General features: G+C 45.0%; 1 protein-coding gene across 1 annotated transcript in view; it reads left to right on the top strand.

Moving 5' to 3' along the window:
• Positions 1–1,261: 1,261 nt before the first annotated feature.
• Positions 1,262–26,112, top strand: part of LOC147718160 (uncharacterized) — a 467,639-nt gene continuing 442,788 nt past the window's right edge. Inside the window, exon 1 of the mRNA XM_086919263.1 lies at positions 1,262–1,620. Coding sequence (XP_086775389.1) covers positions 1,569–1,620 — 52 coding nt within the window. The 5' untranslated portion in view covers positions 1,262–1,568. The remainder of the gene's footprint in view (positions 1,621–26,112) is intronic.

Raw genomic sequence — 26,112 nt, 5'->3', positions numbered from 1 at the left:
CCTATAGGAAGATGGACCACCGCAAGAGTTCTGGATGGTCACCCCTCATCTGCATGAGCCATTGTTCAGCAGGGGTGAAGTGCCCAGTCCTAAAACCAGCAAAAACTAGTATAGGAAAATGGAGGATGTCATGTCTAACAAGAGTGCACCAGTCATGTGATTCACAAAACACGTGATGGGGTAAAAATGTTTAGCCAATACCATATTTTTCAAGACGGTCTTCACAGCAATATATTTATTTTGGGCAGAATCTCCTAACCACGTGTTGGGACCAAACATGCTTCTTCTGAAACAGATGCTTCTATTAATGCTTCTTTAGTGTGCTTGCACCAGTGTTTGAAACAGGGCATTTGTGAGAAAAGTAAATGTACTTCTAAGAACTCTCATGGGTGCAGTTTTATATACCTTTATATAGAGCATATATACTTCATATGTAGTGCATATTTACTTGGCTGCATGTGTTTGTACTCTCTAGGTTAATTTGGGGTTAACTTCTTTAGTTAACCTCTTTAGTGGTCACAAGGTGTGCCCCAGATTCCCTTGGGGGCAGAGCACGGATCGTACCAGTCCTGACCAGTGGCGTAACTTTAGCTCCCGCAGCCTCTGTGGTGTGGGGGAGGCTAGATTTCCAGCACCCCCGTTCAGGCAGCTGAGAACTCCTGACTGGGTCTAGAGTATGGGGCCCCCTCCATGTACTTTTCAGGGGTTCCCCCTTAGGTTTGCTTATGCCACTGCCCGGTGACCTCAGAAACAAACCTACCACTCTTCGGGTTACAGCAGCTACAACAGGCTCCCTGGGTGGGCCACCTCCCCTGGCCTCGGATTTAAAATACACTGCATACCGACAAGGCGACTTCTTGTGAATGTTCACCCGAGCTGTGCACCCCCCAGGGTGTAAAGACCTCCACCGAAGTAATGAATCCATACATGAAGTCCTGTTCACCATGGACCAGCCGGAAGGTCTTTTGAGAGAGAAGAGGTGCAATACATTGTATTTTAAATGAAAAGGTGCAATGAAGTGTCTTTTAACTGCTGAATTCATGAAAACATCAGTGTCTGCCTCGCCTTCTTTGCTGTGATTAACCTGCTCATCAAGGCAGCCAGGCCCTTTCTGTGCTGCTCATTAAACTATGCATTCCTTCATAGCCTGGGCGTTGCCTTGATGGCGCCTTCCTGAGGCACATTTCAAAGGAAACCCCATCAAACTGGTTCACAAGAACATATTTCAGCACCCTCCTCATTTCTACACCTGTTGCTATATAAACCCAGTGACTCAGAGACATTAGCCAGATACCCCGCCAGATTGGAAGCCATCACACTAGGACATCATACGAAAAGGGTCCCACACTGACCTCACTCAGAACCCTTCCACAAACACCACACAGGAAGGGCCCTATACTGACCTCACTCAGAACCCTACCACAGACACCACACAAGCAGGAACCCATACTGACTTCACTCACAACCCTGCCACAAACACCACACAGGAAGGACCCTATACTGACCTCACTCACAACCCTGCCACAAACACACATTTAATCAGATTTGTGCTGCTCCGTCTTGAGGCGATGAAGGCTGTGGTGGTCTCCCTCCTGGCTGCTGCCCTCCTCTTTGGAACAGGTAAGGGTGCCCACCAGATTGTATGGTATGACTCTACCCAGGGGGACTGATTATAGGGGTTCACATACAGAAGTTCATATGTTTGCTGGGCAGAACTGAACACCTAGTGTAGCATGTATGTGGGATGGGAAGAATTCATCACCAATAGAGTCACCTGTGCTTGGCTATGTATGACTACTCACCAACGTGTCCTCCTGTGTGGGACTGTCGTTGACTGGTCACCTATGGATCCACCTGATTTATTCACTATAGAAACCTGTGCAGGTGCTCTATCACTTATCTGATGTAGATCAGCCTATGGAGCTCTACAGAACTCATCACTTATAAGTCTAACCCGGTAGTGTTTGCATGTCTGATCAATCACCTATGGATATATCTGTGTGGCTGTGCAGAATTGATCAACTACTGAACAAGCTGTTTTTGAATGGTCAGCTCTGGATATACTAGTGAGGGCTGTGCTAAGTGCATCACCTATAGATCGAACCCTATAGTGTCCGTCTTACTGGTTGCCTGTTGATCTATTTGTGTATGATATGCAGAAATAATCAACTACAGAACTAGCTGTGTGAAGTTGTGTATGAAAAGGAAGCTCTGAATCTAATAGTTAGGGCTGTGCGGAGCACATCACCTATAGATTTTAACTTATAGTGTCTGCATGATTGGCCGCCTGTGGATTATATCTGTATATGCTGTGCAGAAATAATGAACTACAGAACTGGTTGTGTGATGTTATATTGAACGGTCAGCTCTGAATCTACTTGTGAGGGTTGTGCTAAGCGCATCACCTATAGATTTTACCCTATAGTGTCTGAATGACTGGCCCACTGTGGTATCTATTGTGTAGACTATGCAGAAATCGTCAACTACAGGAGTAGCAATGTATGAAGGGTCAGCTCTGGTTCCTTTGAGGGCTGAGATGAGCTCATTATCGATAGGACCCTATAGTGTCTGTATGACTGGTCCCCTGTGGAGGAATATTTGTGTAGGCTGTGAAGAATTGATCATATGCAGAACTAGCTGTGTGAAGCATTGTAAGAACAGTCAGCCCAGCATCTTCCTGTGCATGCTGCATCAATATCATTACTAATACTTCTGTATCTGTGGGTTTTGTGTGACTGGTCATATATTGATATATCCCCTCTGCAGTGTGTGCAACACTCATCCCTACAAATATACCTGTATGTGCTTTGTAGGACTAGTCACCAATTGATATACCTGTGGAGGATGTATAGAAGTGGTTGCCCCATAGCTCTAGCTGTGTGTGCTTTCTATAACTAGTCATATATGGATATACCTGTGTAGGATGTGCAGCTCTCATCCCTACAGGTTTATCTGTGTGTGTTTTGTATGACTGGCCATCTATGAACATACCTGTGTATGCTGTGTAGAATGTATCCATACAGACTTACATGTGTGTACTTTGTATGACTGGTAACCAATGGATATATATGGGTAAATTGTGCAGAATGTGTCCCCTACAGGTCCAGCAATGGGCAGGTGTGTCAGATTTGGTGGGCTAAGGATCCAGAAAAGGGGGCCCTGCAGAACTCTACACAGTGTGGAATGTATCACCTATAGATATCCTTGCACTAGAGTGTGCCAAATATAAATTTACCTATGTGGCTCTGCATAGAATTCACCAGCTAAAGCCCTATTTCATTTGGAAATGTGGTGTGCAGAACTCCTCTTTTATAGCTACACAACTGTGGGACTTCATAGAGCTGATCACTCACAGATTTAGCAGTGTGGGGCTCTGCAGAATTTATAGCATATACTTGTACAAGTATGAAGCTGTACAGAGTGCTTCACCTATATCCTTACCTTTTAATGGGGCTCATCATCTATTGATGTCCTTGTGTGGCACTCTGCAGAGCTTGTCACCTACAGATTATACTGTGTGAGACATTGGAGAGCAGATCATCTATACACGATCCTGTGTGGGGCTGTGTCGATTCATCACCTGTAAATGATCTTGTGTGGGGTTGTGCAGAGCTCATCACCTACATATGTTCTTGTGTGGGGCTGTGCCGAGCTCATCACATATAACAGATCTTGTGTGGGGATGTGCCAAGCTCATCACCTGCAGATGATCTTGCGTGGGCTGTGCCCAGCTCATCATCTATAACAGATCTTGTGTGGGGCTGTGCAAATCTCATCATGTGCAGATGATCTCATCATTCATATATGATCTTATGTGGGGCTGTGCAGATCTCATCATTTTATAGATGATCTTGTGTGGGGCTGTGCAGAGCCTATCACCTACAGAGGATCTTGTGTGGGGCAGTGCCGAGCTCATCACCTGCAGATGATATTGTGTGGGACTGAGCCAAGCTCATCACCTGCAGATGATCTTATGTGGGGCTGTGCTGACTCATCACCTGTAGATGTTCTTGTGTGGGGCTGAGCAGAGCTCATCACCTGTAGATGATATTGTGTGGGACTGTGCCAAGGTCATCACCTGCAGATGATCTTCTGTGGGGCTGTGCAGAGCTCATCACCTGTAGATGATCTTGTGTGGGGCTGTGCAGATCTCATCACCTTCAGATGATCTTGTGTGGGGCTGTGAAGATCTCATCATTTATAGATTATTTTGTGTGGGGCTGTGTAGAGCCTATCACCTACAGATGTCCTTGTGTGGGGCTGTGTCCAGCTCATCATCTATAACAGATCTTGTGTGGGGCTGTGCCAAGCTTATCACCTGCAGATAATCTTGTGTGGGGCTGTGCCCAGCTCATCATCTATAACAGATCTTGTGTGGGGCTGTGCCAAGCTTATCACCTGCAGATGATCGTGTGTGGGGATGTGCCCAGCTCATCATATGTAACAGATCTTGTATGGGGCTGTGCAGATCTCATCATGTGTAGATTATCTTGTGTGAGGCTGTGTGGAGCCTATCACCTATAGATCATCTTGTGTGGGGCTGTACAGATCTCATCATTTATGGATGTTCTTGTGTGGGGCTGTGCAGAGCTCATCACCTGCAGATGAACCCTCCCACACCCCTGCTATCCTCAACTCAGATACTGAAACAGCCCCGGGGTTAGACTAGTATTAGGAGCTGTATACCCCCTTCCTCCTCACCCACATAACAGCAAGGATTTGAAGACAAGCTCCGCCCAGCCCTGCCTGCAGTCATTAGGTCTCGTCTAGCAATGCAGTACATGTGCTGCTCGCTTTGCGAGGCATGCAGTATCCAGTATAGCGAAGGAATCACTGCCCACTTTCCACCTATCTTTTTGATTGGCCGAAATCCTAGATGCTGCATTCTGATTGGTTTTCAGCAACTTAGTCCCGCCTCCTGGTGGCCATGTTGTCATTTTTCTCCTTTCTTGATTATCAGTCCCTTTACCTTCAAAGCTGTTTTGTTCCCCTGCCTCCCTCGCTCCCTCCCACAGTCCGTAACTTCTCATATCACCACCACCCCCCTCCCATTCGTGCCTTCTTCGACGGCCGCATTTCCACTTCTAATGCAAAAGGTCTTGTGTAAATATGAGTCCTATTGCATTTTAAATGCTTGCTTGGTCCTGGGATTGGCTGGGTGAATTCAAAAGTGTAAATACAAAATATATCCTAGTGTCTAAGAAGCAGAGAAAGATAGGGAAAAACTCACCAGAGCCCAAGATTCATAAGAAAAACATATGGTTTATGTGTATGAATTCCCATCACTCACCATACCTGGTGATTAGCTTCATCATTTTGGTATCCTTTTGTAAAGACTGACATTCTTGCTCCATTGATATCGGAGCTCCAGGATATATGGTATAGTTGCCAAGATGAGCAGAATATAAATTGTGGAGTGTATGGGACAGAAATAGAAGTGCAGTGCGAAAAAGTGAAGTGAAAAATAAAATTGATGCGTAGACAGACTGTAAATTTTATTGATGTCTGCTACGATCAAAAGTTAAAAACAGTGTTAAGGACTGGTTTTAAAAAATAGCCGTCCTTTACAAAAGCGGTCAACATGTTTCAGCACTTAGCGGTCAAGATAAACCTTGTGCTTTCATCAGGACCTCTATATACAATGACGCTACTGCTGTTAGTGTAAGCTAAATAAAAATGTTTACAAACGTAAAAAGGATACAGTGTGAGTTAAAATACCCACAGTCCAGAATTCCTTGTTGGTTCACAAGTGGTCTGGAAAAATAAATAAATAAAGAGACAAAATGTACAACAGAATCTTAGGACAGAGTCTTCCCATTCATTCTCTAATAAATGTGTGGTAACAGGTTAAACCATCTCACTCACGCCCAAGAATTGAGCTATGACCACCATCTTACCTCATGAGTATGGAGGTAAAGGCCTCACCTCACCTGGCAACAGCTCAGGGCAAAGGAGGCACCGCTCTAGAAGGAAAAGTACACCAAACTAAAATTTCTGCGGTGTAACAAACAACCTTCAACATTAAAAACAGTTCAAATACCAAAGGTATATGGTAGAGCACTCCTGGCTCATGCAACTCCCCACTCTCCCATGTGGAACAACACTATCCCTCCTTGAGGGTATTTAATGTATTGTCCATGAAAAACACATTTCTCCTCAAACAGTAATGTAGTCACAGGCGTAGTAATAGTCACTATAAGCCTCATCAAGGTGTCTTAATACCAAGAAGTTAATGTATGGTCACAACCTTCAGTTCGCAACAAATCTGATAGTAATAGTTTTACGATGAAAACGCGAATCATTTGGTCCGTAAGTACAGATAAAATTACAGAGAAATATTGCGGTACTTTAATGACCAAGGTAACTATTGGTAATAGTGTGTGCTACTGTCAGCCAAATCACAGCCCTTTTAATCAAATTTGATTTGTCCCCTTATAGATACTTCGTAGTTAGATAGCCCAATACAGAATATCGCATTCATCACAACTCACGTTCGAGATCTCTGGAGTTAAAGGTGAAAATAAGAAAGTCAGCGGGAAATATCCTTTAAACGTGCTGCCTCTTACCCATCCGTCGGTACCTCTGACGGTCTTCAGAATCCATACACATAAACCATATGTATTTCTTATGAATCTTGGGCTCTGGTGAGTTTTTCCCTATCTTTCTCTGCTTCTTAGACACTGGGATATATTTTGGATTTACACGTTAATTTGGGGCTGCATATCCCAGTTAGTCTCTAAAATGTTGGCCTCTGACCCTATTTAAAACTTTGTATGTGCTTTGGGTGAATTCAAACTCTATTTTGCCTAACCTGTCCAGGTGGCTATCTTACGCATGCATCGACATTTTGTCAGAAGGTCTTGTTAACTGGCATAAAGATCCATTTATTGACTCCCTGACCTTTCTGTCCCCTCATGGTCAGGGGGTTCTCTCCAGAGACAACACAGCAACAAATGTCCCCGCAGCAGCCCTCCCACCCTCCAGCAGCTGCTCCGGGATATCTGCTCTGCTTATATAGCAGCCTACACATAGGCGCAGGCCACAACACTGAACCGGGCATTAAAACACGATAAATACCCAGCACTCTGTCAGGCTGCCTGGAGTCTACATAGGGGACCCTCCTAACAGGGCAACCGCCTAAGTGCCCCCGGAAGGCACACTAGTCAGCTTACTAGTGCCCCCTGGTTGTGAGGGTGGCCACCCCCAGAGCTGTGGAGGAGGTGCAGGGCAATCCAGAGTCTGCAAGGTACAGAAGGGCACTATATGCAGCAGCACAACAAGGGTGCTAATCCAAGGATACCCAGGGATGTCTTAGCGTTGTACCCTGGAAGAGCGATGGCGCCTTGTTAGTCCTACGGGTGGTTGTGGGCCTGAGCCACCGGGGGCTGCCCTGAACGCTCCTCCCACCTTTTGGGGGGCATGAGTAAGTGCATGGACTGGCGGTCAACTGATAGGAGTGGTGGCCGCTCCTGAAATTGGTAACCACCGATTGGCGACGGTCACAGTGTAATTTGGCTCATTAGGCGGGTAGGCGGAAGAGGGTCTTGCCTGCCCTTGGTTCGCCCATAAGATAACCCACCATGTTGGCATATTTGTTATGCAAATAAACCTGCATGTTGCTGTGTGTGAACTGAGAAGTGTTGCCGATATTGACACTGAGCCACAGCTCCTCCAGAGGTACCCCGTCTGCAAGCTCTGTGCTCCTCGACAACAGCCGGTGACGGGATCCGGTGTAAGCCAGTGGCACCGCCAGGCTCTCCCTGTGGTTCTTTCACCGGCACTGACGCGTCACCGGCTCCTGTCTACATTTAGTCCCAGGCCCAGGCTGGCTACTCAGATGTTCTGCCAGTGTACAAAATTATGTATAAATATAAATAAACAATCACAATCGCTACCAGACTATTTTTCACAGAAGTTACAATCGTGAGCAGTCCTTTTAGATGTATTCATAATCTGCAGAAGTATAGAGATTATTCAAGGTTCAATTACTTTGTTCTATGGGTGCACCCACTCATATTTCACCTCCCACCAGAAGACAGTTTCCAAAATAATGAAAATGTATCTTCTAAACGTGGTCTGGCACTTTGTGCAATAACTGCTATTAAATCCAACATTTTAATCCCTGTCTGAATGTTTGAGCATCAAAATGCATGTGTTTTAAAACCAAGCTGGTCTACTGACCTCACAGTTGAGAACTTTGTCACTAACCCACACCTCTCACTAAGAAACATGACTACTCCTAAACCAGCTGATTGATCATGGGGAGATAAAAATAACTACCTTTGTGTTGGCTCGATGAATAAACTCTGAACTGGATTCATCAAAAAGCATATTCAGACCTGGTCTATTTATTGCCCTTCTTTGTACTTTTGTGTAGATAAAGCGCCGGGTCGGTTAATTAATCCAAACAATGTCTTTCCTCATCTCGTAAACATTCTCATACTTAAGACAATAAACGAGACAACAAAGAACCAGCCATGTTGTTGTTCATTAATAATTGTATTTCGTGAAATTAAAATACTCGTTATTTTAGCGACAACTAATTGTTTTTATTCCTCCTAGTATCCTAGTAGCAATGTATGAAGGGTCAGCTCTGGTTCCTTTGAGGGCTGAGATGAGCTCATTATCGATAGGACCCTATAGTGTCTGTATGACTGGTCCCCTGTGGAGGAATATTTGTGTAGGCTGTGAAGAATTGATCATATGCAGAACTAGCTGTGTGAAGCATTGTAAGAACAGTCAGCCCAGCATCTTCCTGTGCATGCTGCATCAATATCATTACTAATACTTCTGTATCTGTGGGTGTTGTGTGACTGGTCATATATTGATATATCCCCTCTGCAGTGTGTGCAACACTCATCCCTACAAATATACCTGTATGTGCTTTGTAGGACTAGTCACCAATTGATATACCTGTGGAGGATGTATAGAAGTGGTTGCCCCATAGCTCTAGCTGTGTGTGCTTTCTATAACTAGTCATATATGGATATACCTGTGTAGGATGTGCAGCTCTCATCCCTACAGGTTTATCTGTGTGTGTTTTGTATGACTGGCCATCTATGAACATACCTGTGTATGCTGTGTAGAATGTATCCATACAGACTTACATGTGTGTACTTTGTATGACTGGTAACCAATGGATATATATGGGTAAATTGTGCAGAATGTGTCCCCTACAGGTCCAGCGATGGGCAGGTGTGTCAGATTTGGTGGGCTAAGGATCCAGAAAAGGGGGCCCTGCAGAACTCTACACAGTGTGGAATGTATCACCTATAGATATCCTTGCACTAGAGTGTGCCAAATATAAATTTACCTATGTGGCTCTGCATAGAATTCACCAGCTAAAGCCCTATTTCATTTGGAAATGTGGTGTGCAGAACTCCTCTTTTATAGCTACACAACTGTGGGACTTCATAGAGCTGATCACTCACAGATTTAGCAGTGTGGGGCTCTGCAGAATTTATAGCATATACTTGTACAAGTATGAAGCTGTACAGAGTGCTTCACCTATATCCTTACCTTTTAATGGGGCTCATCATCTATTGATGTCCTTGTGTGGCACTCTGCAGAGCCTGTCACCTACAGATTATACTGTGTGAGACATTGGAGAGCAGATCATCTATACACGATCCTGTGTGGGGCTGTGTCGATTCATCACCTGTAAATGATCTTGTGTGGGGTTGTGCAGAGCTCATCACCTACATATGTTCTTGTGTGGGGCTGTGCCGAGCTCATCACATATAACAGATCTTGTGTGGGGATGTGCCAAGCTCATCACCTGCAGATGATCTTGCGTGGGGCTGTGCCCAGCTCATCATCTATAACAGATCTTGTGTGGGGCTGTGCAAATCTCATCATGTGCAGATGATCTCATCATTCATATATGATCTTATGTGGGGCTGTGCAGATCTCATCATTTTATAGATGATCTTGTGTGGGGCTGTGCAGAGCCTATCACCTACAGAGGATCTTGTGTGGGGCAGTGCCGAGCTCATCACCTGCAGATGATATTGTGTGGGACTGAGCCAAGCTCATCACCTGCAGATGATCTTATGTGGGGCTGTGCTGACTCATCACCTGTAGATGTTCTTGTGTGGGGCTGAGCAGAGCTCATCACCTGTAGATGATATTGTGTGGGACTGTGCCAAGGTCATCACCTGCAGATGATCTTCTGTGGGGCTGTGCAGAGCTCATCACCTGTAGATGATCTTGTGTGGGGCTGTGCAGATCTCATCACCTTCAGATGATCTTGTGTGGGGCTGTGAAGATCTCATCATTTATAGATTATTTTGTGTGGGGCTGTGTAGAGCCTATCACCTACAGATGTCCTTGTGTGGGGCTGTGTCCAGCTCATCATCTATAACAGATCTTGTGTGGGGCTGTGCCAAGCTTATCACCTGCAGATAATCTTGTGTGGGGCTGTGCCCAGCTCATCATCTATAACAGATCTTGTGTGGGGCTGTGCCAAGCTTATCACCTGCAGATGATCGTGTGTGGGGATGTGCCCAGCTCATCATATGTAACAGATCTTGTATGGGGCTGTGCAGATCTCATCATGTGTAGATTATCTTGTGTGAGGCTGTGTGGAGCCTATCACCTATAGATCATCTTGTGTGGGGCTGTACAGATCTCATCATTTATGGATGTTCTTGTGTGGGGCTGTGCAGAGCTCATCACCTGCAGATGAACCCTCCCACACCCCTGCTATCCTCAACTCAGATACTGAAACAGCCCCGGGGTTAGACTAGTATTAGGAGCTGTATACCCCCTTCCTCCTCACCCACATAACAGCAAGGATTTGAAGACAAGCTCCGCCCAGCCCTGCCTGCAGTCATTAGGTCTCGTCTAGCAATGCAGTACATGTGCTGCTCGCTTTGCGAGGCATGCAGTATCCAGTATAGCGAAGGAATCACTGCCCACTTTCCACCTATCTTTTTGATTGGCCGAAATCCTAGATGCTGCATTCTGATTGGTTTTCAGCAACTTAGTCCCGCCTCCTGGTGGCCATGTTGTCATTTTTCTCCTTTCTTGATTATCAGTCCCTTTACCTTCAAAGCTGTTTTGTTCCCCTGCCTCCCTCGCTCCCTCCCACAGTCCGTAACTTCTCATATCACCACCACCCCCCTCCCATTCGTGCCTTCTTCGACGGCCGCATTTCCACTTCTAATGCAAAAGGTCTTGTGTAAATATGAGTCCTATTGCATTTTAAATGCTTGCTTGGTCCTGGGATTGGCTGGGTGAATTCAAAAGTGTAAATACAAAATATATCCTAGTGTCTAAGAAGCAGAGAAAGATAGGGAAAAACTCACCAGAGCCCAAGATTCATAAGAAAAACATATGGTTTATGTGTATGAATTCCCATCACTCACCATACCTGGTGATTAGCTTCATCATTTTGGTATCCTTTTGTAAAGACTGACATTCTTGCTCCATTGATATCGGAGCTCCAGGATATATGGTATAGTTGCCAAGATGAGCAGAATATAAATTGTGGAGTGTATGGGACAGAAATAGAAGTGCAGTGCGAAAAAGTGAAGTGAAAAATAAAATTGATGCGTAGACAGACTGTAAATTTTATTGATGTCTGCTACGATCAAAAGTTAAAAACAGTGTTAAGGACTGGTTTTAAAAAATAGCCGTCCTTTACAAAAGCGGTCAACATGTTTCAGCACTTAGCGGTCAAGATAAACCTTGTGCTTTCATCAGGACCTCTATATACAATGACGCTACTGCTGTTAGTGTAAGCTAAATAAAAATGTTTACAAACGTAAAAAGGATACAGTGTGAGTTAAAATACCCACAGTCCAGAATTCCTTGTTGGTTCACAAGTGGTCTGGAAAAATAAATAAATAAAGAGACAAAATGTACAACAGAATCTTAGGACAGAGTCTTCCCATTCATTCTCTAATAAATGTGTGGTAACAGGTTAAACCATCTCACTCACGCCCAAGAATTGAGCTATGACCACCATCTTACCTCATGAGTATGGAGGTAAAGGCCTCACCTCACCTGGCAACAGCTCAGGGCAAAGGAGGCACCGCTCTAGAAGGAAAAGTACACCAAACTAAAATTTCTGCGGTGTAACAAACAACCTTCAACATTAAAAACAGTTCAAATACCAAAGGTATATGGTAGAGCACTCCTGGCTCATGCAACTCCCCACTCTCCCATGTGGAACAACACTATCCCTCCTTGAGGGTATTTAATGTATTGTCCATGAAAAACACATTTCTCCTCAAACAGTAATGTAGTCACAGGCGTAGTAATAGTCACTATAAGCCTCATCAAGGTGTCTTAATACCAAGAAGTTAATGTATGGTCACAACCTTCAGTTCGCAACAAATCTGATAGTAATAGTTTTACGATGAAAACGCGAATCATTTGGTCCGTAAGTACAGATAAAATTACAGAGAAATATTGCGGTACTTTAATGACCAAGGTAACTATTGGTAATAGTGTGTGCTACTGTCAGCCAAATCACAGCCCTTTTAATCAAATTTGATTTGTCCCCTTATAGATACTTCGTAGTTAGATAGCCCAATACAGAATATCGCATTCATCACAACTCACGTTCGAGATCTCTGGAGTTAAAGGTGAAAATAAGAAAGTCAGCGGGAAATATCCTTTAAACGTGCTGCCTCTTACCCATCCGTCGGTACCTCTGACGGTCTTCAGAATCCATACACATAAACCATATGTATTTCTTATGAATCTTGGGCTCTGGTGAGTTTTTCCCTATCTTTCTCTGCTTCTTAGACACTGGGATATATTTTGGATTTACACGTTAATTTGGGGCTGCATATCCCAGTTAGTCTCTAAAATGTTGGCCTCTGACCCTATTTAAAACTTTGTATGTGCTTTGGGTGAATTCAAACTCTATTTTGCCTAACCTGTCCAGGTGGCTATCTTACGCATGCATCGACATTTTGTCAGAAGGTCTTGTTAACTGGCATAAAGATCCATTTATTGACTCCCTGACCTTTCTGTCCCCTCATGGTCAGGGGGTTCTCTCCAGAGACAACACAGCAACAAATGTCCCCGCAGCAGCCCTCCCACCCTCCAGCAGCTGCTCCGGGATATCTGCTCTGCTTATATAGCAGCCTACACATAGGCGCAGGCCACAACACTGAACTGGGCATTAAAACATGATAAATACCCAGCACTCTGTCAGGCTGCCTGGAGTCTACATAGGGGACCCTCCTAACAGGGCAACCGCCTAAGTGCCCCCGGAAGGCACACTAGTCAGCTTACTAGTGCCCCCTGGTTGTGAGGGTGGCCACCCCCAGAGCTGTGGAGGAGGTGCAGGGCAATCCAGAGTCTGCAAGGTACAGAAGGGCACTATATGCAGCAGCACAACAAGGGTGCTAATCCAAGGATACCCAGGGATGTCTTAGCGTTGTACCCTGGAAGAGCGATGGCGCCTTGTTAGTCCTACGGGTGGTTGTGGGCCTGAGCCACCGGGGGCTGCCCTGAACGCTCCTCCCACCTTTTGGGGGGCATGAGTAAGTGCATGGACTGGCGGTCAACTGATAGGAGTGGTGGCCGCTCCTGAAATTGGTAACCACCGATTGGCGACGGTCACAGTGTAATTTGGCTCATTAGGCGGGTAGGCGGAAGAGGGTCTTGCCTGCCCTTGGTTCGCCCATAAGATAACCCACCATGTTGGCATATTTGTTATGCAAATAAACCTGCATGTTGCTGTGTGTGAACTGAGAAGTGTTGCCGATATTGACACTGAGCCACAGCTCCTCCAGAGGTACCCCGTCTGCAAGCTCTGTGCTCCTCGACAACAGCCGGTGACGGGATCCGGTGTAAGCCAGTGGCACCGCCAGGCTCTCCCTGTGGTTCTTTCACCGGCACTGACGCGTCACCGGCTCCTGTCTACATTTAGTCCCAGGCCCAGGCTGGCTACTCAGATGTTCTGCCAGTGTACAAAATTATGTATAAATATAAATAAACAATCACAATCGCTACCAGACTATTTTTCACAGAAGTTACAATCGTGAGCAGTCCTTTTAGATGTATTCATAATCTGCAGAAGTATAGAGATTATTCAAGGTTCAATTACTTTGTTCTATGGGTGCACCCACTCATATTTCACCTCCCACCAGAAGACAGTTTCCAAAATAATGAAAATGTATCTTCTAAACGTGGTCTGGCACTTTGTGCAATAACTGCTATTAAATCCAACATTTTAATCCCTGTCTGAATGTTTGAGCATCAAAATGCATGTGTTTTAAAACCAAGCTGGTCTACTGACCTCACAGTTGAGAACTTTGTCACTAACCCACACCTCTCACTAAGAAACATGACTACTCCTAAACCAGCTGATTGATCATGGGGAGATAAAAATAACTACCTTTGTGTTGGCTCGATGAATAAACTCTGAACTGGATTCATCAAAAAGCATATTCAGACCTGGTCTATTTATTGCCCTTCTTTGTACTTTTGTGTAGATAAAGCGCCGGGTCGGTTAATTAATCCAAACAATGTCTTTCCTCATCTCGTAAACATTCTCATACTTAAGACAATAAACGAGACAACAAAGAACCAGCCATGTTGTTGTTCATTAATAATTGTATTTCGTGAAATTAAAATACTCGTTATTTTAGCGACAACTAATTGTTTTTATTCCTCCTAGTATTTCTTATTCACACGGTTATCGCATTGAATTCTTCTGCTTCATGGCAGCTGAAAGTAGTAACACTTCCCTTTCTTTTCCGCTGAGAATAGAACATATTACTTTTACGTCTTTAAATTCCCCCAAATATTCTCTAACATACTTAGCTGCTCCTTGCCTGCCCTTTCTTAAAGCAGCATTCTGAATAATACCTTTAGGATGGGTAATTACTTTGGGAGTGGATTGATTGCATTTGTCCTTCTGTTCCCATACTTGGCGTGTCAGTTTGGTGCTCACTTTCCCTCCATGTTAAAGAACAGTAGATGTTTCAGCCCCCAGTCTAACGTGCTGCAGAGCTAAATACATATAAGATCCCAATGGCGAGACCGATTGGCCTTGCCAATGCTTGTTTACCCCTCCTGCCCCAGCTCTCCACTCCTGACTCCAGGACCTCCCTGAAGCTAGGCCCCTGGCCTTGCTTGGCCACTGATGCTGGGCGGTATACTATCCCCTGCGGTGGCCGGTGTTCATGGGGTGGACAGTCATTTTCCATTCTGGGGGTAAAACTTGACACCAAATTCTTCTAAACTCATAATGAGCCCCTAAAGCCAGTTATCTGTGAACAATATGTGAGGCAAAATGAAGGATGGAACGAATGGAAGAGGAACAAATAAGACTAGAAGCAAGAAAGGGAAATCTAAAAAGAAACACTAAAAAAGACCATCATGGGTGGGGGTGAAATGATGGGAGACGGGAATGTAGATCCCATACCAGAAAACATCACCAGCCTGAAAAAATGAAGAGACAGCAGTGATCTGTAATGAGCTGTAAATCTGCTAGGACCCTCTGTTTTTATTTTAGTGATGCATGTTGAATATTGTGATTAGATTTTTGCAAATATACAGACTGCATTAAGTAAAGCTATCAGGCATGTGCAAACCATGAATAGATTTATCCATCCATGCTTAGAAGGCACTGTGGGAGCTCAGCACTTTTGCATATGTCACTTTTGTTTGGTTTCTTTCCTTTTTCAGCTCACTCCTTGAAGTGCTATGTGTGTGCTGCCACCACTGCGAGCTGCACCAATCAGGAAACCTGTGCAGCGGGGACAGATAAGTACTGCACCTCAGTGACCACCACAGCAGGTAAGTGAGATCTCCCCCACCATGTTTACTTCCAGCAGCTAACAACATGTGGGGACGCAATGTTAACCCTGCCAACAACTTGATAAAATGTTTCCTTGTAATCACCTTAGATGACAAACTCAACATGGCCGCAAATGTGAGCGCAGTCGGCTCCTCCCACTTACTCATGCTACGCATCCTCACAAAAATCTTCTGATAGATTACAAGGGGCACTAAATGTACTGCCACTCAAGCCCTGGTCACCAACACACTTGACTACGGCAACGCACTGTATGCCAGAATCCCCAACCACCTCCTCCACCATCTTGTGACCACCCAGATCGCGGCTGCTAGTCAGGTCCTAGAGCCCCCACGCCTCACCTCACCTCCGAAATCTCCACCACCTGCTGATACACAAACAATGCCAATTCAAACTCCAAACACACGCATACAAGGCACTGCACAACACTGGACCAGCCTACCTGAACTACCACTGCTACTTCCACCAGCCCAGCAGACACCTACACTCTGCCTCACTCGCTTTCGCACACACACCTCGCATCCGCAAAAGCATGGCATAGCTAGAGCTTTTGACACCCAGGGTGACCCTTTAGTTTGCCAACCAGTGGCGGCCAGAGCACGTAAGCATGGGGGGGGCGATGGTGGGGTGAGTGCTGGTGACAGACGACGAGCAGGGGGAGGCCACAGCAGATAAGAAAGAAAACTTACTTTCTGCTTGCCACAGCCCCTAAAAACAGTGCAACACGGGGCGGACCGGCCTCTGCCCCCCTAGCCACGTCACTGCACAAAAGCAGAACAGAAGGCCTTGCCTTGTCCTACCTCACACCCTTTGGAACACCACCCTCTACAGACAAGGACCTGCTCCACGCTTCTTGAAGTCTGCAGGAAGCTGACGACCTGGCTCCTCAACTAACACCCAGCAGGAGACCTCCACAGGTGCTCCAGCACCTGGACACCCCTCGGACGATAAGCCACACTTCACAAATCCTCATAAAATAACATAATTTTGTAATATTCAGATAAAACAAATCTATATACATATCTTTCAAATATGCCTGAAGTGACAGCTTCTCATTTTTGCACAAACATTCTACTGAAAAAAAGTTTTTTAGCAAAATAATTTTATTTGCAATCACCTATTTTCCTTTTTTTACACTAATGAACAAAATAAAATCAAGAAATAACAAGGCATTTATTAGGTTTTTGTAGAAGTGTAGGTAATTAACGAAAATAAACAGGTGCAGTTTGAGACAATCAAAAACATACAGATCGTTTAGCAATAATTTTCCATGTATGACCAGAAACAAATATGTCAGCGCACATCTGCTGAAGAACATCTTTCTTTAGGTTTTGAAGTCAAAATTTGCCCAGCAAAATTGAATCTCGATTTTTCAAAGTAGCGATGTTTCCAGTGTTTTATTTGACTTTGCTAAAGTAAATGTAAATGTATTTGAGTTTATATAGCGCACAGCTACCCACAAAGGGTTTCCCGGCGCTTGCTTAGGGAACCTGTCCTGGTATTCCCCTGTGAGATAACCCCAGCAGGGTATCCACAAGGTGAAAGCCAGGCATCACGCCGCGAGGGGCCGTTGTGGAGATTAAGCAAGCTATTGCCCAGAGTCGCAGAATGTGAACCCGTGAGTTGAACAGGCACCGGAGCGAGAATTATCGAGTCCGTGGAATTTTTGAGCCCAAGACCCACCGAGGCGGGGAATTGAACCCTGGTCCAGGGCCGATCTCAGCTTCCGGGTCTGCCACCTCTAACCCTTGAGCCACACTTCTCCACTCCTCCACTTCTAACAAAGTTAGCCTGTTATCCCACTGACCAGCTCAGTGTGTTTATGTTCGAGCTGACAGAAACCACCCAAAGCCCAAGACAAGCCACAAAGTGAAATTCACGCTACCTATGTAATTCCTTCCTCATCTTGCACTGGAAAAACTCTGGGGCATATTTACAAAGGCATTCCGCCACCAGAGCGTCACTTATTAGGATGTTCCGGTGGTGTAATTTCCTGCTCCATATTTACAAACCATCGTTAATCTACTTTACGTGACTTAAAGGCACTTTGTAAATATGATATCCTTTCACGCAGGTATCAATCTAACGCCTCAGAAAAGCAGGCGTCAGTTTGGTGCTGTTATGTTTGGTGAGCTGCCCCACCTTGCTGAAATATGAGGGGTGTGCCACTGTCAGCACCCGCTGACTGTCGGAGTGACAATGTGGTGGAGGCCAGAAAAAGGAGGGGCCAGAAAACGTGAGCCAAATAAAGGGACCTTGACCCAGACCTCTAGGTCAGAGCCCACAAAAGCATTCCAAGTGGGTGTCCCTCATTTCAGTTCACCAAGGGCATAGGCCCCCGACTGTTTCGCCGATACCCCTTAATCCTTTCTGCTTCCCCAACAGAACAGGTGCAACATAGTGAAATAGTTTTATTTGTCCCCATTTTTAGCTCTTTCAATGTGTGTTTTGCTCTCTGCATAACACACAAGGAGCAAGTCGCATTTTTGTTTGTTTATGTGCAGAGGATGTCCCTTCCCGCATATAAACAAGCATCCCTACAACACATGCTCCCTTGCACCATGGTGCAAGGCTATCTGTGTTGGTGCTGGGCAGCCTTTATTAGCTCCAGCACAAGGGATTCTTGAGAATACGGCGCATCCCTGAGGTTTTTGAAATGATGCAGCATGGCTCTGCTAAACTGCTTGCGGCGCCACACTACGCCATTTCTATGTGATTATTTATGCCCCTGAGGCCATTATTGTGCGGTGCCTGGTAATTCTGTTGTCAGAGGTGTAACGCAGGCCCTGGCAGCTCTGAGGGCCCCAATGCTTCATTGAGACCAAGAACAATGAAAATCTGCTGCATATGGGAGACTCAGGGGCCCCTCTTTACAAACTGCTGGGGGGCCCGCCATTGTGCGTTATGCCACTGACCAATGTGGCCAGTAACCAGAGCTGCCACTGCCATGGAAATTTACCTACCTCTATGGATGCGGTGCCTTTTATCCGACACTCCGCCTGCTACAAAAGAAGGAAGAGTCCCCGGGTTAAGTATTGTTTTGGGAAATTAGTATTAACGGAGGGAACTGGTATAGGTATTGGAAACAGAAGCTCTGATTGTCATCAATGATGTCATTTGAGGCGTCTTTAGTGATGTCATTAATTATATAATAATAATAATAATAATAAAGATCTTTATTCGGCTTATTCACAATGGAAAAACCATAAAAGAGACAGATAATATCATACATTGCATATTTGCATAATAAAAAAGTAGACGCGTTACATGACATTTCATATAAAATTCACTGATCAGTTAAAAAAGAATTAGTTAAAATATAGGGAACCGCTCGAAGTGGACTTAATGAGGGCATTTACAGGTTTTTTCTATGTTTCATAATGCATTTTAAAAAATTACTAACAAAATAACAGACATTTTCAGTTTCCAACATTTGGAGTCTTAAGAGGGCAGGTCTGCATTGTCTCAACCCCCAGGTTCTTAGTATTGGTAGTAGCCAGATCTTTCTATGGGCTTGATGGAATTTACAGAGCATGATCACATGCAAATTGGACTGTGTTGATAAACCATCACATGGGCAGGGCGGGAGTGTAGCATTCCAACAGTTTTTCAGCGGAAAGGTGACCAGTCTAAAAAAAGTGTTTAGCCTGAATCTTGTTATTAGCATTCTTTCGTAACTTGATATTTGTAGTGCCAGATACGGGTGAATGCCATAGGCTATTTGAATCATGTTCGCATGTACAACTGCCGTTTTTGATGAGTTGGATGCAAGTCTAAAAGATTCCAAATGTCTTAGTGCTGATTGTTTAAGGTCTCTTTTAGAGATGTCTGTTATGGATTCTGGGTCCAAGTAATAGTTCTCAAATCCTAGGTCTTTAAAAAAGTTTCTTACATAAAGGAGCCACTTTATTTTTGATGAATTGTCCAGGTTCATTGAATCAGCAATAATGGATTGAGTCAGTGCGTTTGTATCTGATTTCCAGATACGACGCCACAACATCACTGGTTCTATTTTGATTAGGTCCTCTATGTAGGGTATGCCTAGTTCTAGATGCATTGCATAAGTTGAGGTACCTTTGGGAGTAGCTAATAAGAATCTCAAGAAGACATTTTCTGCCTTCTGGATAGAGCTAGTGTCAGTGTAGCCCCAGACTCCCGCGCCATATGTTGCGATTGCCTGGCATTTAGCGTTGTAGATCTTTAGTAGCTCCACTGGAGGCCTTTTTCCTAGTCTCTGAGAAAAGCTCGTTAGAGCGGCAATTGATCTCTTGAATAGATGTGCCCTTGTGTTCACTGCTGGCTTCCAGGTCAGTTGGTCATCTATCATAACACCCAGATAAGGGTATTGAGGGGTAGCTTCAAGCTTTTGGTTGTCGAGGTGAATGGGTTTTATTCTTTTCTGCCCCCTGCCAGCCGTCATTACGAACGTTTTCTTCACGTTCACCTTTAGATCGAGATTGCCCATAAAGGTCGTGTACCTATTCAATGATTGCTGGAGCTCACGGGGAGTTCGTGCGAGGATGACAGCGTCATCCGCATAGAGCAGGGCGGGAATCAGGCGTCGGTTTATGCGTGGGAGGTCCTGAGCCCCCCTCAACATCTCCCCCTCCAGACCGTTAGTGTAGAGTGAGAAGAGGAAGGGGGCCAGGACACATCCCTGCCTGACTCCACGCCCTACGCTAAACGGGGGCGTCAGCTCTCCGTTTAAGCCAAAACGCACTCTGGCCGATGCCCCGGTATAGAGCTCTCTTAGAAAGTCCAAAAGAGGGAGGTCTACTCCCAGTTGGGCTAGGACTTTCCACAGCTTTGCGTGCGAGACGCAGTCGAAAGCTGCGGATAGGTTGACAAAGACCATATAGATCTTAGTTGGGATGGCCTGCGTATATTTGCCCATTATTAGGGTAAGATTCAGGACCTGCTCTAATGTACCGAAGCCCTCGCGGAAACCAAATTGAATGTCGGAGATAATGCCTCGGTCCTCACTCCACTGCTGGAGACGCTCTAGGATGACTCTCCCCACTACTTTCCCTAGCGAGTCCAGCAGTGAGATTGGCCGGTAACATTTCGCATCTTGGCGGTCCCCTTTTTTGAAGATAGGGACCATTATTGATTTAGTCCAAGAGCTTAAATTCGCGGTCGCTGTACAGACTCTCGTTAAAATGGGGGCCCAGAGGTCTAGGTTATTTTTAAAGAAGTCCACTGGGACCCCATCGGGGCCTGGAGCTTTGCCTGGTTTACTTTTCTGCAAAGCCTCCAAGAGGTCTGGAATGTCAAAGAGAAGCGGGATGGGGTACTGGGCTTTTAAGGGCAATGGGTCTGTGGATGAAGTGTTTTTAAAGATCTCCGAGAAATGTGTAACCCAGGTGTTTTCATCAATGGCGACTTCTATTTTCGGGATGCCAGTGTCTGAGAGATAAGGAGTTCTGACTGTGCGCCAAAAAAGCTCACTATTTTTTGAGATGGCGCCCTTATGGAGGTCGTCCCAAAGTTTCTGCTTAAGTTGGGCGGTTCTCAGTTTTCGTTCCCCTATATATTGGCGCCTTAAGAGTTGAATTTGGGCTGCGTCTCGCGGTTTATTGTGGAGTGCTAATTTTAATTTTGTTAGTGCAACTGTGCAGTTATGATTAAACCATTTCTGTTTTACGGTGCGGTTCACTTTAGGTTTTGAGGTAAGTAAGTCCTTTGTGAAATCTAGAATTTGTTTAAAATTTATTAGGACTTCCTTGTGACTTGATGAAAGGTCCAGACATTTTACGATATTTGGATAGGCCAGAGTTATTAATTTTTTTGTAATTTCAGTAGGATTAATTTTTGCCCATTTAATTGTAAATCCATTGTGTTTACCAACCTCTATTTTGTTCTGTGCGAGGGTGGTCGCTATGTCCAATTTATGGGAGGTGGTTGCTGGCATATATAGCTTGATCGTTAAGGCTGAATGATCACTGAGAGGATTAACAATGACCCCGAAATCCTTAACTATGTTTGTTAGGCCAGGGGAAAGAAATATAAAATCAACTGTTGTTTGATGGCCTCTACCCACGTAGGTCAGGCTGAATGTGTTAGGATCTGCGTCATGATGATTAACAATATGCAGATCCAAATCCGAAAAGACAGCATTAAGGGTGTTTCCCAATTTGTTATGTACAAAGTGCGCTAACGGGGCACCAAATTCGTCCGCCATCCCACAACACAGTGGGTTAGTCGTTGAACAGGGATGGAGGTTGAAATCTCCTCCCCAGATTAAGTGGGTTGCCTCTTTGCCAGATCTCCATTGGTAGAATTGTTTTAAGTTCTCATGTATACTTATGAGGAGAGTTGTGAAATTTTCTTCCGATAGATTATTATATACGTTGGTCAAGATAATGGTTTCTTTATTCGCAAAGGTTAATGAGAGAATTTGGTGGTTGGAATCCTGGGAAAGTGTGACCACTTTGTTAAGGATTAGGGTGTTCGCTATATAAGTTACTAGCCCACCTTTGGGTCTTCCCATTAGGCTAGTTAATGCTGGTACAAAATGGGTTTTATAACCTTGTAAGTGTAGTTCTTCTGTTAACCATGTCTCTTGGAGACAGATTATTTGGTAAGGTTTTAGGAAATTTTGCGCAGACCCATCCTCGATTTTGGACCGAAGGCCTGCGATGTTCCAATAAAGTGTAGAGATTGGGGAGGGCTCATCATTAAGTTGTTCTGTTAAAGCTATGGCTTCAACAATCATGGGACCTGAAGGAATATTCGAGGTCTGCGAAGAAAGGGATATGTGGAGGTCATTGGGTAGGGTTTCTGTTAGTGGTCAGTCGACCATTTCTAGGCCACTATACCTGTTGTACAACGGGATGTTATGCCAAGGATCCCACCGGGATTGGTCTCTGATTAACGGCCATTGTGTGTGGGGTCTTCTATCTTCCCATCGTCCACCCTGATGGCGTGGTCTTACTGTGTGCCAGGAAAAATCTGGGTCATAAATGCTGGGGGGACCATGATATCTGGGGTTTGGTAAATCCTCCTGCCTGGGGAATGGAACGGTCCAGGGAGGCTCTTGTTCCTGGATGAATCCGTCCACTTGCCTAAAGGGATAGAAAAAGGAAAGTGACTTGATCTTAATACCTCCATTTGAGGCAATATCTTCCCAAGCGCAGACATAGTCTGCTATAGGTGGGTCCTCAAAAGTAATCACTATACAGTCCCCGGGGATCGTCTTTCTAGTATTACCCACCCATGGAACTCTAGCAACAGATCTAATCCTTCCACGCCAGGTAGATGGAATCGGGCGATTGGTCTGGAGCCAATGCTGGGCCTTATTTTTTAGGGACCAGCCAGGTTCCGAGCTAAGATCAGTTAACTCAGGGACACCAGCCATGACCACCACATACGGTGAAGCATCAGGAGGAAAATCTGCTGGGAGTCTTGGAGGATCAAAATTCTTTGCAGTGTTTCTCTTGGGCCTATCCGAGGGGGTTTTTGGAGCTGGGGCCTGAGGAACCGGTGTTTTAGGTAAAGGTTTATTTCTGTTTTTACCAAGAGTTTTGTTCACAGATTTATTGGGTGCCACTGGATTTGGGGCAGATGTAAGTGCCGCACCTGGGGAGGTCAGTATGATGGTCTGTTTTGAGTTATTAGTAGTACTCGGGGCAGTAGCTATTTCTGATGTTTTTGCTAAATTTGGTGTATTGTTGGTAATGGGCACATTGGGCGTTGTTATCCGAAGTGTCTTTTGTTGGAGATTAAGCGAGGGTGGGTTTACATTGGCAGTTTTAGTGATAACTGGTTTTTTAATGTTATTTCCTCCTGCTTTTTGTGGACCTGGTAAGAGGATCGAGTGTTGGGTTTTTATAAGTTTAGAGATTTGTGACTCCAAGTGTGCTAATCGCTGTTCTAGGGGTTGTAGTGCTTGTTTGAGTATACTGGCTATATTGATCAATGTTAGTTCAGGAACCTCCATATCACTCAAGTCCACATGGGTTTGTGTGAAAGTGGGAGGGTCCAGAACTCTCGAGATCGGTGTTTCTTTCTCTGATTGATGGACTGACACTGAGACTTCTATTTGATCTAGTCTATCCTGGCGATCTTGTGGGACGCTAGGTGGCTGCGTCAGGTTGTTTAGTGTTTTAAGATTGGGGGACACCCTTTTCTTACTTATGGCTCCCTCCCTCCTACCCCTTTCTATCCTTTTGTCTGTGGAGGAGATTTGTGGAGATGTTTGCGGAACTAAGTCCGGTGTTTTTTCTAAGTCAAAGCTAAGCTGTGAGTCCGCAAGCTGTGACACTGATAAATCTACTATGTTTGGTAAACTGCGTCTCTCTCGTGTTGGAACTACCTCAGCATTTGAAGCTCCCATGGCTGGGGATCTGGCTTCCGCCAGGATCCCTAATGAGGATCTTTTGGCGAATGCCAGATCCAAGGAGAGCCTTTCTTCCATCATTGAAATGCTTTGGTCTATGAACGTGTTGGCCTTCGTTAGGAAGTCGTCCATAGGGCCAAGCAATTTACCCACCGAGCTCGGGGCTTTAGTTTTTGTTTTGGATCCTCTTGTAAGAACCATTATTATTAAGCTGTGATTCAGATGATGTTACTAGGAAAGGAATGAGGTGTATCCAGATGAAGATGACAGAGTAGTGGCCCAGTCCAGTCTCTTACGTCCTCTAACGGCCTCAAAAGGCCCGCTCTTTGCCCGGTCTTCGCCCCGGGCTCCGACCCGCGCGCGTCCCGCATCGCGTTGGAGGTTGTTTGCTTAATTGGGAAAGTTGATGGGGCGTGGCCGCCGGGGGAAGAGGCGCCAGCTGCAAGGTGCGTTGGTTTCTGGGCCTCGCAGTCCCCCGGTAGGCTCTTCCAAGAGACAGCCTTTCAATACACTGCAACCTGGGCGCGGTCGCGCTGAGAGCGGATGGTCTTACCGCCGAATGCGGTAGCGCTCCCACCAGCCGACCCCTGCCTCAGGGAGTGCGCTGCAAGCCAAAGATTAGAAGCAGATCCTCTGGTGAGTTAGATTCCGGGACAGTGAGCGGCACCCGCGCAGCGGGTGTCGCGAAAAGTTATAGCGGATGGCCAATTAGATGGGCGTGGCCGCCGGGGGAAGAGGCGCCAGCTGCAAGGTGCTTTGGTTTCTGGGCCTCGCAGTCCCCCGGTAGGCTCTTCCAAGAGACAGCCTTTCAATACACTGCAACCTGGGCGCGGTCGCGCTGAGAGCGGATGGTCTTACCGCCGAATGCGGTAGCGCTCCCACCAGCCGACCCCTGCCTTAGGGAGTGCGCTGCAAGCCAAAGATTAGAAGCAGATCCTCTGGTGAGTTAGATTCCGGGACAGTGCAAAATCCAAAGGTGTGCATGTCACCGTAATTCCACAGAGAATAAGAAAAGAAGTACCTTTAAAATGCTGATATTTCGAAATAACAGAAGGATATTGCTTCAAAACGATGAAAAATGCGGTGATAAATGAAGAAATCCGAAATGATAATTATATAGTTCATGTCTAAGGTTATAAACATTGTGTGAGTAGATTCACGTTATGATTAGTTTACCTAACCATAAATGATGAATTTCTGTGTTTTTTAGGTTTTGTTTGGTAACCATGTGGCACATGCATCAAGCATTTTACCAGTCGCAAACGGGCCGATTCACATAATCGACCCGTTTGCGACCAGTAAAATGCAATCTGTGATGCACCAAGCGAAATGAATTCGTAAAATAGGTAAACACAATTATTTTAGATCACCTAAATTGCAAATGCATTTGGAGAATCACAAATTGCGTTTTCACAATTTGGAATCGAAAATGACCATCAATTTTAAGTTGATGGTAATTTGCAATTTCTTAGAAAAATACACAAAATTTCATTTTTCCAAAAATGCCTGGCCATGCTGCGGGGACAATTAATGTGAACAACAGGGGTTAGGTCCTTTACGTGGTGGAGGCTAGACCCTATATAAATCGCAATCAACACACAGTGCCCACACCACAATTACTCAATACCTGTTTTTAAAGGGTAAGAAACCGATTTAATGTCGCTTCCCTAGACAGCGTTACTTTGTGTCCATTATTTTATATCTTTTTCATATTTTCAGAAAAATAATATCAGAAAAAAGACAATAAATTCAAATATTTACAAGGCTAAATAAACTTTGTACATACATTAAAGACAAACATTATTTACACATTAGAAAACATTTCGACATCAAACATTACAAATAAATGATAATAGTTTTGTCACAAACAACAATTTTTACAAACAATTAATGAAAGAAACTAAGTAGTAAGCATTTAACTTGCGCCTCCATACACTTCAACATATCGCTAAGGGCACGTTTTGTTTCCAATAGGACGGTGATAGTGACA

The sequence above is a fragment of the Lissotriton vulgaris genome, chromosome 4_2 (assembly GCF_964263255.1).
Source record: "Lissotriton vulgaris chromosome 4_2, aLisVul1.2, whole genome shotgun sequence".
Classification (NCBI taxonomy): Eukaryota; Metazoa; Chordata; class Amphibia; order Caudata; family Salamandridae; genus Lissotriton; species Lissotriton vulgaris.
The sequence above is the reverse complement of the archived record's forward strand: the minus strand, read 5'-3'. Positions and strand labels throughout refer to the sequence as shown.